General features: G+C 37.4%; 1 protein-coding gene across 2 annotated transcripts in view; it reads right to left on the bottom strand.

Annotated features, from left to right (window-relative positions):
- LOC107731762 (fibroblast growth factor 14) overlaps nt 1-3,030 on the bottom strand; it is a 151,144-nt gene extending 148,114 nt beyond the window's left edge. The window contains exons 1-2 of one of the 2 annotated variants that reach the window (XM_016542933.1): nt 2,588-3,030; nt 2,213-2,358 (exon numbers count right to left, since the gene is read on the bottom strand). In XM_016542933.1, the coding sequence (XP_016398419.1) occupies nt 2,213-2,303 (91 nt within the window). In that variant the 5' untranslated portion in view covers nt 2,304-2,358; nt 2,588-3,030. Of the gene's footprint in view, nt 1-2,212 lie in introns of both variants that reach the window. The other variant, XM_016542932.1, reaches the window with a different exon arrangement.
- Nucleotides 3,031-17,725: the final 14,695 nt, after the last annotated feature.

Genomic DNA, 17,725 nt, shown 5'->3' with positions numbered 1-17,725 from the left:
AAAACACAATCACTACTTAGCAGTCAGATGTCCGTATGCACAAAGGCACAGATCCCTAAACAAGACCATATCTGCAGATGGAACTTTGTTTGTAGAAGCATTTTTTAAATTTGAACTAGCACCTCATGACTACACCGCTTTATGTACGAGAAGCTGCAAAAGACACAGGCGCAAGTGGAATGCAAAAAAAAAACATGGTGACATTAATTTTTAAGTAAATATAATGGGCGATATGTTGCGTCACCAAAAATTATTGAGGTCATGTACATATATTGCGCGATAAGTCGATATATTGATTATTGCGACAGGCCTATCTCTCATTTAATATTATTTCACCACCAGAAGTCACAACAGGATCCAGTCTGCCAATTCTGCACAAAGGAATGATCTAACAGCATTATGACAAACTATTCTATAAATAAATGCCATCTGAGAACAGATTGTCTATGTGAAAGTGAATCCTATGAGTCTTCTACACTTATAAAAGAACCAAAAATTAAGCTGCAGCCATTACAGGCATTCATGAATGAAAGGTTATAAGCGGCCCTTCACTTGCATCCCGAGGGAGCAAGTTCTGTAACGTTGCGCACAGATTCCAGCAGGTTGAGAACCAACCTGTGTTTACCTCAGTCCTATACAGCATCAGCAAACACAAACCTTCATTGCAATCCACATTGCCAAGTGCAAGACTTTGTCCCTGCCAGGAAAACATTAGCCAACACAAGGCTATCAGAAAGTGCCATCTGCTGGAACAGAAGGCAGCCATTCAAACCACTCTTTAAAACTCTGGAAAAATGTTGCCTATGAATTCTCCCTAAGAAAAGAACCAGGATCATCAAGGGAACGTTGCATATAAGAAGGTGCTAACTGATATGACTGAGATGTTGAATACAACAGAACTAAACTACGGTGATTACACTTCATGCGGCCCCTGCTGCATGTTGTGTTTCTAAAAATACAGTCTTGTGTGCCGTAGACTATAACCAGCAGGCCCCGGTAGCACTCTGCTCTCTTCATTAATGTTATGCAGCTAAGACCGTAATAGCCATGGTAAACTAATCAAAAACCTCACGCTTTGCTACTTCTAATCACTGACAGAGTAAAGAAAATGATGGTTTCATTTCACTATGAACACGTCACCCTGGACATTACCGCTAGAGAGACAATCACTGCTAGCTGTGATTGAACTTTGGTCCTAAACTGTATTTTACAGTAACAGCTTTCATTTGAATAGAGATTTGCCTGATAAATTTGCTCTTTACTTATCTGTGTAACCAATAAAATGTCTGCAGGATTTAATCGAATCAATTAATGTGTGATATTTCACACATTGTTTGGTCTTTTCTATCAAAAAGCCAAAAAAATTCTCAAAAGTTGTTCGATCAAACTTGTCAAACGTTATCACTGCACATCGATGCTTTTGGAATATACAATGATGTGCTATAGTACTATAATAAAAGCAATTACAGTGTCAAGAATGACAGAGCGTCCATTAAACTACAATGGAAAAATGTGTCATGTCAGCATGGGAAAACTGCTATAGTCTACTACGCTGCAGTGTTAACGTCTAGGAAAGAAGGTGTCAACATCAACTTAGGACTCCCACCCGTCCCCTCACGCTCTGCACAGTTTTCCTTTATGTCCGTATTTGTCAACAGCTTTGTTAAATTAAAACTGCGCAAGTGTGCCCTGCAGACCGCCTTGTTGTGATTTGTTTTTGGGGAATGTGTGTCGAACAAACTGAACTGTATCCATCCTGTTGAGAAACAACAGGGTAGCTGTACGTATGTTTTGACTGGAATAAACTGCAAGCTAATGATCTCCTAATGAAGAGAAAGAGACAAATGACATGAGGTCTTTGCACTGCACATAATCACGTAAGAATAAATGCTGCACACGAAAGCCAGAGAGCAGCATCACTTTAAGTGATGCAGGACTGAGAAGGATGCTGCAGCATCCCTGAAATGAACCCGAAAGCATGTTTCACACACATACGGCCCGAGTAAGACTGTTCGACCTGTCTTAACACTACATACCTGTGGGATTTAGTTGAAAAAAAGTTGAATGTTAAAGCCTTCGGCTGTAATATCTGTGATTGGTCTCACCACTAGAGCTCAAGTTATCCTCAGCTTGCCTGCATTCACTGACTTGCTGCACAAATTTGACTGCAGATCAGCACACACAGAGGGGAAGACGCAGCAATGGCTCTTACCACTTGGGTTCTTGTTCTTCTTAAGACTCTTGCCACAAAGACACTGCAGCATATGCGTTCCTTTGCTGAAAATGTTCCAAAGAAACCACATTGATTTGGGCGAGGAGCGATCCAACAGCTTAGACACCCTGATAAAGAACAGATCCCTGTGGTTGCATAATAATAAGAACACAATGGGATGCTCAGTTTTCCAGTAGTATCATAGAAAAATATGTATTACTATCCAAGCGTCTTCATGCAAGAGGTAAAATATTCTCTTTAGACCTGGCAAAACAAAGGTATTCTTCTTAGTAATAAAGGTCATAAAAATAGATAGGCTACAATATAAATTGCATGTGCTGCAGAGGGGGAACGTGCAGCCCGTTATAAACTAACGTGAAAGACACGGCGGATCTTTGCGTTCCCTGTTAGTTCATCACTCAAATGAAGGGTGGATGGATGTGCACGGCATCAGAAGCCTGGAGGGGATGCATCCCATTTAAAAGCAGCGATACCTCCGAGCAAAGCGCACATTTCCAGCATCAGCTCAGTGTTTCTCAGGGAAGTCTTCCTAAAACCTGCTGCTGCTGTTGCTGCTGTTGCTGCTGCTGCTGCTTCTGCTGTTGCTGCTGCTGGTCAGTAATATCCATGAGCTTTCATCAATGTGAAAGCACTGCACTGATGCTGATGCTGAGGATGCGGTTGGAGTGCGGCTTGATGTTTCACCTGTGCATTACTGATCCCGTTGCCTCCCGAAAAGTATCTCGCACGTATTACTCTTTGCCTTGGATCTGTGTTGGATATAGACAAGGAGGAGGAGGGGTTGAATTGAAAGATTGCCTTTCCATTACGTAAAACACGTGGTTTGTGCTCTGGCATATCACTAACGCTGTCGGCATTTCGGCATAGAGTAGCGTTGGGAAATCCGATGCATTTTATCGAATCGGTTCGTTCGAATGGCTCGTTTCGGTGTAGCGGTTCGTTTGAATCATCGCTCAAAAAGTCTTTCGCATTTTACGCTTCATTCTACTGCACTTGCAGCAGTTAATATTTGCCTATTACCCGTAGGTTCTCGATTACATTTGATAAATGAAGGTGTTGTGGTAAGTGTATTTTAGTATAAAAATTGTGTAGCCTAACAGTAGGCTATGATTCCGCCATAATTGAAAACCTGTGTGTTTGTTTCGCCAGATACATTTTTTCCCCACGTTCAAATCTGCTTAATAAATCGAAAGAAAAAAAACAGACCTTAGAGTTTTACTCTCAAAAGGATTTACAAATGTTTTGTGAATGAAATCGGTTCCTTTGAACGGCTTGTTTCAACAGACCTGTATGTTTGAGTCACTGCTCAAAAGTGTTTTAAATTTTACGTTTCATTCGTTTGCAGTCAAAACCACTAATGTGTTTTCGATTAAGTACTTGTAGAAATTTGTAGAATGTAGAAATGTTCTAGAAGGAAGAAAACTGTGCAAGCTGTGGGTATCACGTCTTTTCTTGCAGCATCTAGCGGCAAAATTGGTCTAAACTCTTAAAAAAAAATAAGGTTCTAAAAGGTGGTTGTTGTTTAAATGCCACAGATGAAACATTCAGTGAGCAGTTCTTTAAAGAACTATTTTTTTCTTAGTTTGAAGAACATTTTAATAATCTGAGGAACCATTTTCCACTAAAATAACTATTTATGCCACTCTTTTTGTGCAATGGAAATGTTTCATGGATGTTAAAGCTTCTTTATGGAACCATTGATTCCAATAAAGAACATGTTTAGAGTGTATGCACCAAAAATCTATTCCAATCTAGCCAACTATTAATAATTGAACATAAACCTTCTATTGATTATAAATAGGCATTGCAGCAACACAATGTACCTAAAATGTGCCTATTTACCAACAAAGTAACATTATAAGGAAAATATTTTTGCACATAATGCATCTTCTAAAGGACCATGTTACAAGATTCATAACCTGCTTAAATAACAGGTTCCTTGTAATTTTGATAATGCTGTCTTTCACATAATTGTTTTCCTACAAAACAAAAGAGCAGTGTTCAGTGTTCATTAACAGGATGCTCCACACTTTGATTTACTGCATTAATCTACTTTAATGACCTACTTTTGTTCAGCCGGAGACTTGCCACTCTTCTGTGATGTCTAGGTCTTCAGGGAGGTGGGCCCCTTTGAGGCTCAATGTTTCTTGACTAAATTCCCCACAGAAAGTCTGACACAGCTCAATCATTCCCACTACAAGATGATCACAAAACCCAAATCTATGAGTCACCAAAGCAAGGGCCACTTCCCTGATTAAAGCAACAACACTTTGCTGTAAATCTTTAAAAGATGAGCAAAGTGCATCCAATTTGAACACCATAGTGCTCGGTCACTGTTTGAACCATGCATGTCATCTTTGTGACACAAGGAGTTTGGTAACAGCACTTTATAAAGACGACATTTTGCCCTGATTTTGCAGATAAGTGTCTGCAGAGACTGTCTGTTTAAGGGGTAATGCAGTACTGAGGTTTTCTTCTCTGCTCTCACTGCCAGACCTAGTATTGATCTGTTTCATGTAATGTAAAACATCATTGAACCCAAGGGAAGATCCACTGACAATTTTGTCAGGCTTCATTATTAGACTTCTTTTTGATTATGCATTAAATTGCTCATGCTGGAAGATTAAGATGTGTTGTTATTGGTGCATTTTACCTTTGCATCAATAATTTAAAAATGTTAAATTAAAATCAATTAAACTTAGCTTAAGGACTTGCAACATGCAAAATCTTTACAGAAATGGAAGTGTAAAAATAATTTATTACTCTGGAATACTTTATTCTGATTGGTTAATCTGGGCATATTGTGGTCTCACTCTGCATCTCATATAATTAAACAATTTCAACTCAAATTAATTAAGCCATTTTTTTATTTATTTGCTAAGTAGCCATGTAATAAAAGGGATAATGTACAGTCAGCTGTTCATTATCATAAAGAAACCCCTTTAAGATCCTGATCACATCATACATTTTATGATAATGACCATTTGACTGCATTTTATCCCTTGCATAATTCATAACCCCATATCATTATGAGTTATGTAAGGGATATAATTTTTTACGCTTTTTTTTTTTATTTTAACTCCCACAGCTTATATCAAAACTTTCCCATTCAATGGAAAAGGCTCATGGGCAGCAAATGAAGCTTTAATATGAATCTTATTTGATGAGCACAGTGTCTAAACATCCTCTCTGCCTGTTCATGTGTGCACAACCCTCCAGTCTGTCCTTTCCACGTTTAATAATGACTAGCCACTGGATGACACCACAGTACAATTCACTTCAATGAATGTTGCGAATGTTGGGACCCTAGGTGACCGCACATATCGGGCCTGACCTTCCCTGCAAAAAAAAATCCAGTACGTGACTGTGCATGTAAAAGCATTTTCATACAAATAATGAAAAAAGCTGACCCAGCCATCTATGAGAATAAAAAAAGTTTGTTGGCCATGTTTACAAAATCACCTTTCTACTAGGTGAAAATAAGATCTTAGAGTATTTTATTCATTTTCATAAAGGCAAATAAAGTGCAAGTGCCCCCACAGTATGACTAACAGGGCAAGAGTACTGAACCTGCCAGATCCCACACACATATGAAACAGCACCTCTTCAAACAGTCACTTAGAGATGTTTTCACTTCAATGAATGTTGCGAATGTTGGGACCCTAGGTGACCGCACATAGCGGGCCTGACCTTCCCTGCAAAAAAAAATCCAGTACGTGACTGTGCATGTAAAAGCATTTTCATACAAATAATGAAAAAAGCTGACCCAGCCATCTATGAGAATAAAAAAAGTTTGTTGACCATGTTTACAAAATCACCTTGCTACTAGGTGAAAATAAGATCTTAAGAGTATTTTATTCATTTTCATAAAGGCAAATAAAGTGCAAATGCCCCCACAGTATGACTAACAGGGCAAGAGTACTGAACCTGCCAGATCCCACACACATATGAAACAGCACCTCTTCAAACAGTCACTTAGAGATGTTTTATCAGAATGACACATGGCATCAGTGCTGGCATAAGCCTGCTTTTACAGTCTTTTGGGTTTGATTCTACATTAATTTCAAGTTATGTCACTCTTATGCATGTTAAAAGTCTCTTGATTGAATTTGTCACCCATTCGAATGCTAATTCCTGTTCATTTGGCAATACATTTCTATGAGAATAAAAAAAGTTTGTTGACCATGTTTACAAAATCACCTTGCTACTAGGTGAAAATAAGATCTTAAGAGTATTTTATTCATTTTCATAAAGGCAAATAAAGTGCAAATGCCCCCACAGTATGACTAACAGGGCAAGAGTACTGAACCTGCCAGATCCCACACACATATGAAACAGCACCTCTTCAAACAGTCACTTAGAGATGTTTTATCAGAATGACACATGGCATCAATGCTGGCATAAGCCTGCTTTTACAGTCTTTGGGTTTGATTCTACATTCATTTCAAGTTATGTCACTCTTATGCATGTTAAAAGTCTCTTGATTGAATTTGTCACCCATTCGAATGCTAATTCCTGTTCATTTGGCAATACATTTGGCCCAGATCACCTAAAAATCGAGGCTGCGTAGCATGAGGGATGAAATATTGTGGGATTATAGAAATATGCGATTTATCCAAAAGTACCCAAGAGTGAGAGCGTAATGCAAGCGAAACATAAAACGTTAAAAAAAACTGTCCCTTGGAAGAGCCTGAGGCAAGTTAGACCTTTTACTGTCAGAGCTGCTTTAAAAGCAGAGTAATGATTGAGCCGCAATGGATATGGTGGGCATATTTGTCCATCGTCCCTGCACTGCTGATGCACTTTTTCCCCTTCCATCAGATGACTTGACATATGCAGTTCTTTGACTATGCCCATGGATATTTCCCCACAGCAGTACTTTAATGATGCTGTTCTAAATAAGAACTGCTCATGCTCCATGATAATCATCTCTCGGGGAGTGTCCTAACCAGCTCAAACTGAAAGGAGCAACATGTTCCATCACTCAACATGGAAACAGTGCTCTATACGGGTTGCTGATGTTCGCAGTATGTGCACAGTATTTACTATGATGCATACATAGATATAAAAATCGATAAGTAAAAACAGTAACATATTGTTCAGATAAATAAATCTGAGTTCAAAAAGACAATCTCTGCTATCAAAAACACACACACACACAATCATTTGATGTCTCTGTATGCAACATGCAATATCCTTACATTATTCTAGGCTAAAATAACATTTAAAATACTCAATTCTTATTTAATCAGTATAGTTTCAACATATTCAGTATTTTTGTATAATATTGAATTTTTTTTTGTCAATTAACACTGTCCCTAGCAAACAATTTTCCATTAGTTGTTTCGCATATCGCTTTTTCAATTTTTACAAAAAATTGTCATAAATGCAATGACATTTCACTTCACTCTAAATTTGTTCACCATAAATGAAAATCCATAACTTAAATAAATAAATAGTGTACCTATTTGGTTGCTAGTGTATTGCATTCTACTATTATATGTATTACTATAAGTATACTATACTAAGTATACTACTATAAGTATATAAGTATTCTACTAGTTTTTTTTGTTTGTTTGTTTTTAAAAAGGCCTCTCCTAAGTCTTGATAATATTATGGTCCCTATATTGACTTTAGCAAAAAATAAAATAAAATAAATAATATATATATATATATATAACCAATTACAAAAAAAGTATGTTTGTGCCAAGAACATGAGATGCCAAAGTTTAATACTTAAGGCTAGCAGTTTTTTTTTCTTTTTCAAATTGCATATTGATGCTTGCTTTAGAGATTAAGATAATAAAGCAAAAAAATATATACACAATTTAAAAATTACATTTTTTTATTCATGGTGTCCTCTGCTGCATTATTGATATGCATATGTAAACAGCTGGCACAGGCTCTATTGGCGCAAACACCCAGAAATACTGATCATCAGACAAAACAGTTTTCAGTTACACTGTTAATAAGAGCACACATCCTAAACATGTCTCCTCAGCAGCGAGAGATCCTGTCGAGGATGTGACCATCACTAGACGTTACCTCTCCTGGGACTTGTTGCCTTGATCACTTTCCATCACAGGGAGAGAAAAACACAGATCTCACAGGCTCCTAAAGGAGCACGTCTGGCTCTTCATTCTCAGTAGAGACCAGTGCTCCCCAGCAAAACAACAGGGAACAATGGGTATTTGTATCAGGCAACGTTGCTAGTTGAAATGTCTTGAGAGTGTGCCACGCTTCCAGCTTCCATGACATTTGTAGAAAACAGACAACAATACTAATACAAAAATTAGGCATAAAAATCAAATAATGAGCATTGACTGCTTTTCTTCCTCACATATGTTGGCAGGAGTGGAAATAATTACTGGATAAATCCTTCATGTACATGTCTCTTCAGTGCTGGCACAATAGTGTAACAGTACAGGGCAATTTTCTGTTTCACAGCACTGAACAAACGTCTACATTGGCCATCATTAATGGCGTATGTTCCTGCAGCCGATGTTCGTTTGCTTCTTGAAGTTCGCAGAAGGCTAGGAATAGATCATACACCATGCTTGATAATTAGACACCAACAGGTCCAATTGCGCAAGAGGGAATTTTTGCACATGGGCATCATCTTTGGGGAAAGGAGCTTACCAAACACGCTTTCTGCTAATGATGCCTGGCTTTGCCCGCTCCCTTCTGAGTTTCCCTGGAGCTAATTTACTGGAACATCGCCACCGTTGAGACTTTTTCAGGCTTTCGGTCCCTTTGCACACAGATTCTCAAGACACTGATAAGGAAGGAAAGCAACTTATGCATGTCAAGCAGAAAGAAAAATGCAACCTTTCCAGGTCACATCATTGGAAAAGATGATTCATCCTATAATCGGACTCATCCTACAACAGGCACAAATTAGGAGTTTTTAATTATGGCAAGCATAATACGTTCTTCATCATTAATATTACATCTGAACATAATGATAATGACAGAATGCAGAGAAAGCTTGCTTTTAAGTCTACCAGTTTAACAGTCCTATGCTAAAAAAGGCCATACACCATCCCAGAGCAAATCCAATTCCTGAAATGTTGCTCTGTCATAGCTCTGGAGATTTAAAGAAGCTCTCAGTCATAAATCATTTAAGCATTAACTTAACTTTGTTTCAGATTTTCCTTCTGAAATTCCCTATAAGAAACTAAAATAGACACAAATAAGTCAATTGCTGACATATAGTAAGAGTAAAGAGATAAATATTGTGGATCACATAGCTCAGATAATTTAGTATTGGAAGCTGAAATCTCTGGCTTTTGATTGATGACTTTGATATATTGGCAAATCTGAGCACAATTGAGATATTATTGACATCTCCTGAACCGTGAGATTGCTAAAGTCTATTTGTCAGGAGAAAATGCTGAGACTTTGCTGAGAAAATGCAAAAGTCTTTCAGTCTCACTGCTTTCTGAGAGAAGCAACTGAGAAATTGATGAGATTTATTTATTTATTTATTTTTTCAATAGGGCATCCTCAAGAAAAGCTTGCTAATTTCACCTGGCATACAATAAACAGGCACAAAAAATAAAATAAAATAAAATAAAATAATAAAAATCCCAAAACACTGCTCATATCTAGAAAGCAGAATATCAGAGAATTTGGCTCTTTTCACCAACAAGCAAAAACTTAGCAATGCACAGCAACAACGCAGAACACACTAGCAAACAGAATGGCATGGCAATGCCCTTGCAACCTCCCATAGCATCTTGTGGAGGTGAGTTTTGCACTGGCAAGCAACAATCTTTTTTTTTTTTTTCATATTTACCAAAATCTTGACCAAACTTATTACATAGAGAAGGCTGTTTGTTACTGTCTGCTCAATCATACACACAAGGCAGCATCTTAGAGCATCACAAATGTATCAGCTTTGGAGTTAACTAAGCACATTTTGCTTCTTTCTGCCCTGTATTCCTCTCATTTGTCACCATATATATTTTACTCATCACAATGCAGATTACCAGTTTGGAACCTGAAAAAAATCAGGACAGAAATCTACCAAAATCTGTTATGGTCTGCTGTCATGGTAACAACATTTGTAAAATAAAGTGAAAATAAAGCACAAGACTTCTGTATTGTATAGACCATCCGTATTATTCATGAAGAGTAAGAAAGGGAAAGATCGACCACTGTCAAATGTTCCCTGACAAAAAAGTTTTTTTTTTTTTTTTAAAAGAACAGTGTGAACATTATTCAGACCATTTCTTTGAAGGAAGTCAATCATGCAGATTTGAAACAACATGTAAGTAAATGTCATAACAGAATATTTGGTACTGAATCAACTCTTCCTTTAAAAAAAATGACAAACAGAATGAGCGCTATCAGAAGTCTGACTGTCTCCTGAGAGTTTCACCATCTTGTAATCCTGCTTGCAGCAGTCTGGACAGCGTCATTACTCACCTAAGCTACAAATTAGACGCATAACATTTTATTGCCTGTGATTAAATCATGGAGCCATTTTCAAGGCAATAAACTCTGACCTCAGTGGAGAATGAGTGACTAATACTAAAGGAAGTTGTCATATAGTAAAAAACCAGCCTAACATGTAGTGAGGCAACTCTGCCACGCATTAATTTTTTACAAAGAAGTGTGACAGTTACAGTAGCCCTGTACATCAGATAACTAATGTTTGTACTGTGAATTTTATATCAAAACAAAAAGACTGTATTATCAAGCACACAAATAATAAGTCTATGAAACTTTACAGCACTAAAATTTAATCCATTTAAATCATTCCTCGTGCATCTAAATTCCTGTTCAAATGCAAGTTATGTTGCGTTCTTCATGCCATCAAACCCTGTATGTTAACCACTCTCAATATTGTAACAGTTCATAAACCTGCACAAATATGACATTTCTGAAGAAAAGGCCAAGAGATGACTCACTGCTAAATCAAAAGTCAAGAGAATAATTTGCACTTCCTTAATCATTATATGAACATAATCACTGCTGCCTGAAGTGACAAATGGAGTACAGTTCAGCAGAGGTTATGTTTACATAAACCACACCGATAAAACAGAGGCATCCAAGTAACTAAGCAACTGTTGTCAGGTTTTAAACTCTACTACTATAGAGGCATTATATTAACCTTTCTAAGCAATGGCTAATATTCTTGCTCTTTAAACAACTGTACAACTATAAGGTAAACAAACCAGCTAATCCAACAAAACAATTACAGAATTCATGAAATTCAAATTCACTAATACTTAATGACTACTAATATATGAACTAATCTACTTACAGATGCGATTATTTTCAAAGAAAAATTATGTACAGTAACTTCTTGGAGATTAAGTCACTACAGAATTTGTTTTTGTTAGTTAAATGGATATCACAAAAATGACACAAAAATATATAAAGTGGTTTCAATCATATCTCTCAGAACATACCCAATTTGTCTATTCTGGTACAAATAGATCTCAGACTGTCCCATTACGACAGGGCATCCCTCAGGGATCAGTGTCGGGTCCTATTCTTTTTAGTATTTAGTATTTTAGTATTTAGCCTCTTGGACAGTTTATTCAGAAGTATGGTCTGGGCTATCACTGCTATGCAGATGATACCTAGATGTATATAGTACTATACTATATATAGTAGTATAGTATTTATATTAGTACTCAACCTGATGTTGCACTCGCACTTGAAACTTTATCTGTTTGTTTATTGGAAATAAAGGCCTGGATGAGACAGAACTTTCTTAAATTAAACTGTTCTAAAACTGAGATTTTATTAATTGGCACTCCAGCTTCTGTTAATAAATGTAATACAGTCAAACTGACAGTGGATGACAGCCTGATCTCCCCTTCTGAGCAGGTGTGGAACTTGGGTGTAATTTTTGATGCACAGTTGATTTAAAGGGGTCATATGATGCGATTTCAAGTTTTCCTTTCTCTTTGGAGTGTTACAAGCTGATTGTGCATAGATAAGATCCCTGAAGTTGCAAAGACTACAGTCTCAAAACCAAAGAGATATTCTTTATCAAAGTTAAGACTCTGCCACGCCCCCCTAAAACGGCTCGTTCTAACACGCCCCCACATATCTACCTCACTATGTGGAAATATTTGCATAATGCCGCCCAAATGTGCACGCAAAGAAAGAAGGCGTGGTTTCAGTAACCGCAGTTAGTGTTGAAGCAGCCATGTCAAGGAGACGCTGTGTGTTTCTAGGCGAAAGCAAAAGCACTTTACTTGGCCTTCCGAAAGTAGATGCATTAAGATTACTTACAACAGAACAGCAACGCATTTTATGGACGACCGTTTCGTGAACCTAGGAGAGGAGGTAATTCTGACTTTACTATGACAATCTGGCGCTTCTGAATCAGCTACTGTTTTATTATTAGTTTAAGTATTTGCTATTGACTGTTCAAATGCGGAGATTTGCGCATCGTGTGTGTGTGTGTGCGAGCGAGAGAGAGAGAGAGAGAGAGAGACAGGGTCACATCACAGTGGAGTCAGCTGTCTTAACCGTGGCTTGTGTACTGCAAACACATACCAGCTTCATCACTGTGTCTGTCACGCGACTCTGTTCCCCTTTCGGGCTCTGTCTTTACATTTATTTTGAAAGATGAAGCTCGCGATTATGGTAAGGGGCGTTACATTTCCGACGAGTGCTTGCGGTGTTCGGCCAATCACAATGCACTGGGTCAGCTGGCCAATCAGAGCAGACTGCGCTTGTCAGAAGGAGGGACTTTGTAGAAAACGAAGCGTTTGAGAGAGGCGGGGCATAGAGGACCTACAATAATGTACAGTATTTGAAAAATTATGTGTTTTTTGAACATTAAAGCATGTCAACATATTCTGTTACACCAAATACACAAAATAATGATCTTTAAAAAAGCATCATATGACCCCTTTAATACTCATTTTAAAAATATTATAAAATTAGCTAATTATCATCTGCGAAACATTGCACGCATAAGACTCTTTCTTTCTATGCCTGATGCTGAGAGGCTTATTCACGCCTTTATAACATCTAGGCTTGATTATTGCAATTCACTTTTTGCAGGGCTACCGGCAAATTTGATTAAGAGGCTGCAGCATATATATAACTCTGCTGCATGTGTATTGATCTACATGTAATCACATGAACACATAACCCCTGTACTTTTTCAACTACACTGGCTTCCATAATCATGTATTGATTTTAAAGTTTTTGTTTTAACTTATAAAGCAGTACATGGGCTGGCACCAGAATATATTTGTAACTTGGCTACACCATCCACACCTGCTCGTTCTCTCCACTCTGCTGACTCTCTTACGCTTTTTCAGCCCCATTATAAACTTAAAACTATGGGAGGGAAGTACTTTTCTTGTACTGCTCCAAGGCTGTTGAACTCACTGCCTTATTTGATTAGGAATGCTCCATCTCTTGATTGTTTTAAGAGATTACTTAAAAAGTATATTTTTAGTGAGGTCTTTAAATTATGATTATCATAATTTTTACTTTTATTTTTTCTTTTGATTTGGAGTAGTGTTTTATTCTTCTATTTTATTGTTATGTTTTTACCATGTTGTGGCACCCTGAGTGTACGAAAGGCACACTACAAATAAAATGTATTATTATTTATTATTATTATATAAATTGAATACCAATAAAATATTAAAATTAGGGCTGTCAAATTGATTAATCACGCTTAATTGCATCCAAAATAAATATATGTATAATGATATACGTATATATAAATGCACACACACACACACACACACATATACATACATACATACATATATATGTGTGTGTGTGTGTGTTTATAATGTTCATGAAACATGCAGATGGTTGCTCTGAGCACAACAAGTATCAGATGAAGTGAGTCATACTGTTTTTATCCACTTTTAACTTTAATATTTGGTATGTCATTGTCCACCTTTTGCAGCAATTACAGCAGCACATCTCTCTGGCATAGTCAATATATTTCCTGAGAACTTCAACACTAATGTTATCCCATGTCTTCTGCAACTCAAGCCAAATGCTTTCCTTTGAATGTACAATAGATCTGTCCAGTTTATTTTCCAACTCACCCCAAATTTGCTCGATGGGGTTGAGGTCCAAATTTTGAGGGGGCCAGTCCATCATTTTCATTGTTCCAGCAGATTCCTTCTGTTGCTAGTATATATATGTGTGTGTGTGTGTGTGTGTGTGTGTGTACCTGTTTTTCTATTCTGGTGGGGACTTAAACATGAATACACACAGACTCATGGGGACTCGTGTCACGGTGGGGACCTAAATTGAGGTCCCCACGGGTAAACAAGCTAATAAATCACACAGAATTAAGTTTTTTGAAAATCTAAAAATGCAGAAAGTTTCCTGTGAGGGGTAGGTTTAGGGGTAGGGTTGGCGTAGGGCAATAGAATATACGGTCTGTACAGCACAAAAACCAGTATTTTGCTAGTATTAATGCAATGTGATCACATGGTTTGTTTGTTTGTTTAGTATTTATCGAATACAGTTATTGGACTGCATTTATGACACCTATAAGATTTAAAAATCTGCATAAAATCTTTTGGGATAATTATTTTAAATGTATTATTCAAATAATTTTTGGAAATAAAACGTTTGGTAATGAAATTGCATTTCTTTTTTTGCAAAAATTGTATTACTTAGGCCTACTATTAAAATTATTAATGGCATACTCCATTATATTCCTTTGCCCATTTATTTATTATTAGTAACAAAATGGCAATTCTCAGCAACAGAAACCATTCCGGTGTCTTAAGCGACAGCAAATCGCTCCCAGAATGTGAACAGGGCTTAACACAGGCATCACAGGGTATATAAAACTCTCAGTATGTTGCACTTGGCCAAACGCGAAATGTCAGATGCAAGACAGGCCTTTTAAAACAGCATTGATCGTATTTTACAACACTTCTCCGTACACCTACAGTCTAGGCTTATGACACACATAGTGTGCCATGCATGAAGAAGACACTCTGTTTTCATAAATAATTCACATCTGTGAGGGTTCCAGTGTAAGATCGATAAGAGCACCTTGTGAATGCGACCCCTTATTCTCTCGCCACTGACAATTTATCCAGTGCAAACACAGACACATGCTTTATATGTGTTTTAAAACTTCACAACATGCAACAATCGGTTTTATTTACTTGACACATGGTTCGTACAGCTCAGAGCAATGTGTGTGTGTGTGTGTGTGTGTGTGTGTGTGTGTGTGTGTGTGTGTGTGTTAAGATTATATATTATGATTGTGACCAGAAATAATCTACTTACATTCACCCACATCTTCAGCTGAATGTCAAATGACAAAGGCAGTGGAAGCTGGGACAATCTCCACTCTCACTGTCCTTGAGATAAAAAACAAAAAACATTACATAGCATTAGCCTTTACTTGCATATAAATCTGTGCCACCTCTTAAAATGTTACACAAGATTAAAAGGTTGCTTAATTTCTGTTGGGATCACACAGTATATTAGATGGTTTCCAGCTTTTCCACGCATGCTGCTCTGCTAAAACAACAGAGCCCTGCAGGACACAGAATATTCATATCGGACAAGGACACGATGTAGGCCAGCCTTTAAATGGGTGAGGGTGCCCTCTCAATGGAGCTGCTGGCTTTAATTTCTTAGGAAAGTTTTGATAGCAGGCAAGAGGCAGGCAGAAACATTTAGGAAAATAAATCAAACTGAATGAATGGGTCCCATTTACAGTGGCTGTCTCTGAGAGTATCGTTTCATAAATGTAGACCAGCAAAGCTGTACTTTCTTTCTGAATGGCTGCCATGGCAACAACCACATGACCGGCTCAAAACTCAAGCTGAACTCCTATCTCTGTTCATTGTGGCATCTGGTGCAGGTGGATTCAGGCTATAGCGAAGCAAAGTAATGCAACATCAAGCTTACCAACCCATTTTGCCCTGTGTTAATAAATATCTGCAATACAGATGGGACAAAAACTGCTATGAGATGCACAGGAACAAGGTAAAATGACAAGTGGCTGGCTAAGGACATAGTACAATAGAAATATGTTTTGGATTATTCAGTGGTATTAATGGAGGTTTCGTGGAGTTTCATGTTGATACCATGTTTACCATGAAGTGCTTCTTTGTAAAGTGCTATAAAATTATTTGGTATGTTTGTTTGGGTTTTCGGTATAACGAAAAACTACAGCATAAACTGTTCTCATATGCATAATATTTCCAGGTTAAATCCGCAAAACCAACTATCAACACAACTCCACCGAAAACCTATAACCATCTTCTTGTCAAGCTGAAGAAACGACAGGTAGGAAAGCTGAACTACCACCAGATGGCGACATTTCCACCGTTTAATTGTCAAAAATGGAAAGCTCGGGAAACGAATGCATATATATTAATCTTAGTAAACAAATTTGAGATATCATTCTCTCGTCTGTCATAACCAGCTTGAAGAAGAACGGGTTTCGAGAATCAAAAAAGAAAATCACATGCTTCTCGACAAAATGTCCCATATAATGCAGACCAGCGGGGGAGTTGACTGTAGAAATGACTATGTAAAGAAAAGGTATAATATATACAACAATATAATATTAAATATTTCATAACTTCTATAATATTTAAACATTTACATCGCACTTTATGGTTTCTGTTTCAGTCTTGGCTCAGAAAAAAGACAGCAGGATCTGCTTCGCATCACTAAAGAGAATGAGTGTATGCTTCAGCGTTCGTCCACCTGCAGGCCCCGTTACAGCGTTCAGGTGTGGCACGAGCAGTGGCTCAAAACCCTTGAGCTCATGGACACCGTAGGGAGATATCCGCGTCTGTACACAGCACATGTGAGCAAATCATTACTACAATGTACAGTAGAGCAGATATTTCCCATTTTGTCCAGTTATACTTACGTAAGCATGCTTAATATTATTTGATACATTTTTTTGCCTATGCTTGTACTTATTTATGCATACTGTATTCGTGCATACTTCATTATGCATACTCTGACTTGAGTTTTTTCATATTATGTGTTATTAAAGGGATCCTCTTTGCCACCAATTTCAGCAGAGAGACATGGGAAGGCAGAGAACAAGAAAACTGCAAGAAATGAGCTTGAACTGTCTACTAACATAAGGGATCAGAGAAAGGAATGTGATGAAAAGATAAAATCTGAACACAAAGATACATCACAAGATGAACCCTAACTTCTCTTTTACAGTCTGCCTTGTGATCTTTTTTTTTTTTTTTGTCAAGTTTTGTTTTATAGTCCGCAAGTATGTGTGATTACATGTCTTCATTTATAGTGTTTTGTAGTGAGGTTCACATTATATAGCTCACATGACTGACTTCTACATTAATTTTGCTTTAGCCTAGAGTTACTGACATCAGGGTTTATTTAGACATTACTGATACATTATTTATTTAAACACTATTTAGACACTGAGTGTACCAACCCAATGTTTATTTAGTACACAAATATAATCAAACATACATTATTGTATTTGGAATTGGATTGAGTCTGGTTTGGATTGTCCCTCAGGGG

Source organism: Sinocyclocheilus rhinocerous, unplaced genomic scaffold (genome assembly GCF_001515625.1).
Source record: "Sinocyclocheilus rhinocerous isolate Xijiao unplaced genomic scaffold, SAMN03320098_v1.1 scaffold2083, whole genome shotgun sequence".
Classification (NCBI taxonomy): domain Eukaryota; kingdom Metazoa; phylum Chordata; class Actinopteri; order Cypriniformes; family Cyprinidae; genus Sinocyclocheilus; species Sinocyclocheilus rhinocerous.
Note: the sequence above shows the minus strand (reverse complement) of the source record. Positions and strands in the feature narration are given on the sequence as shown.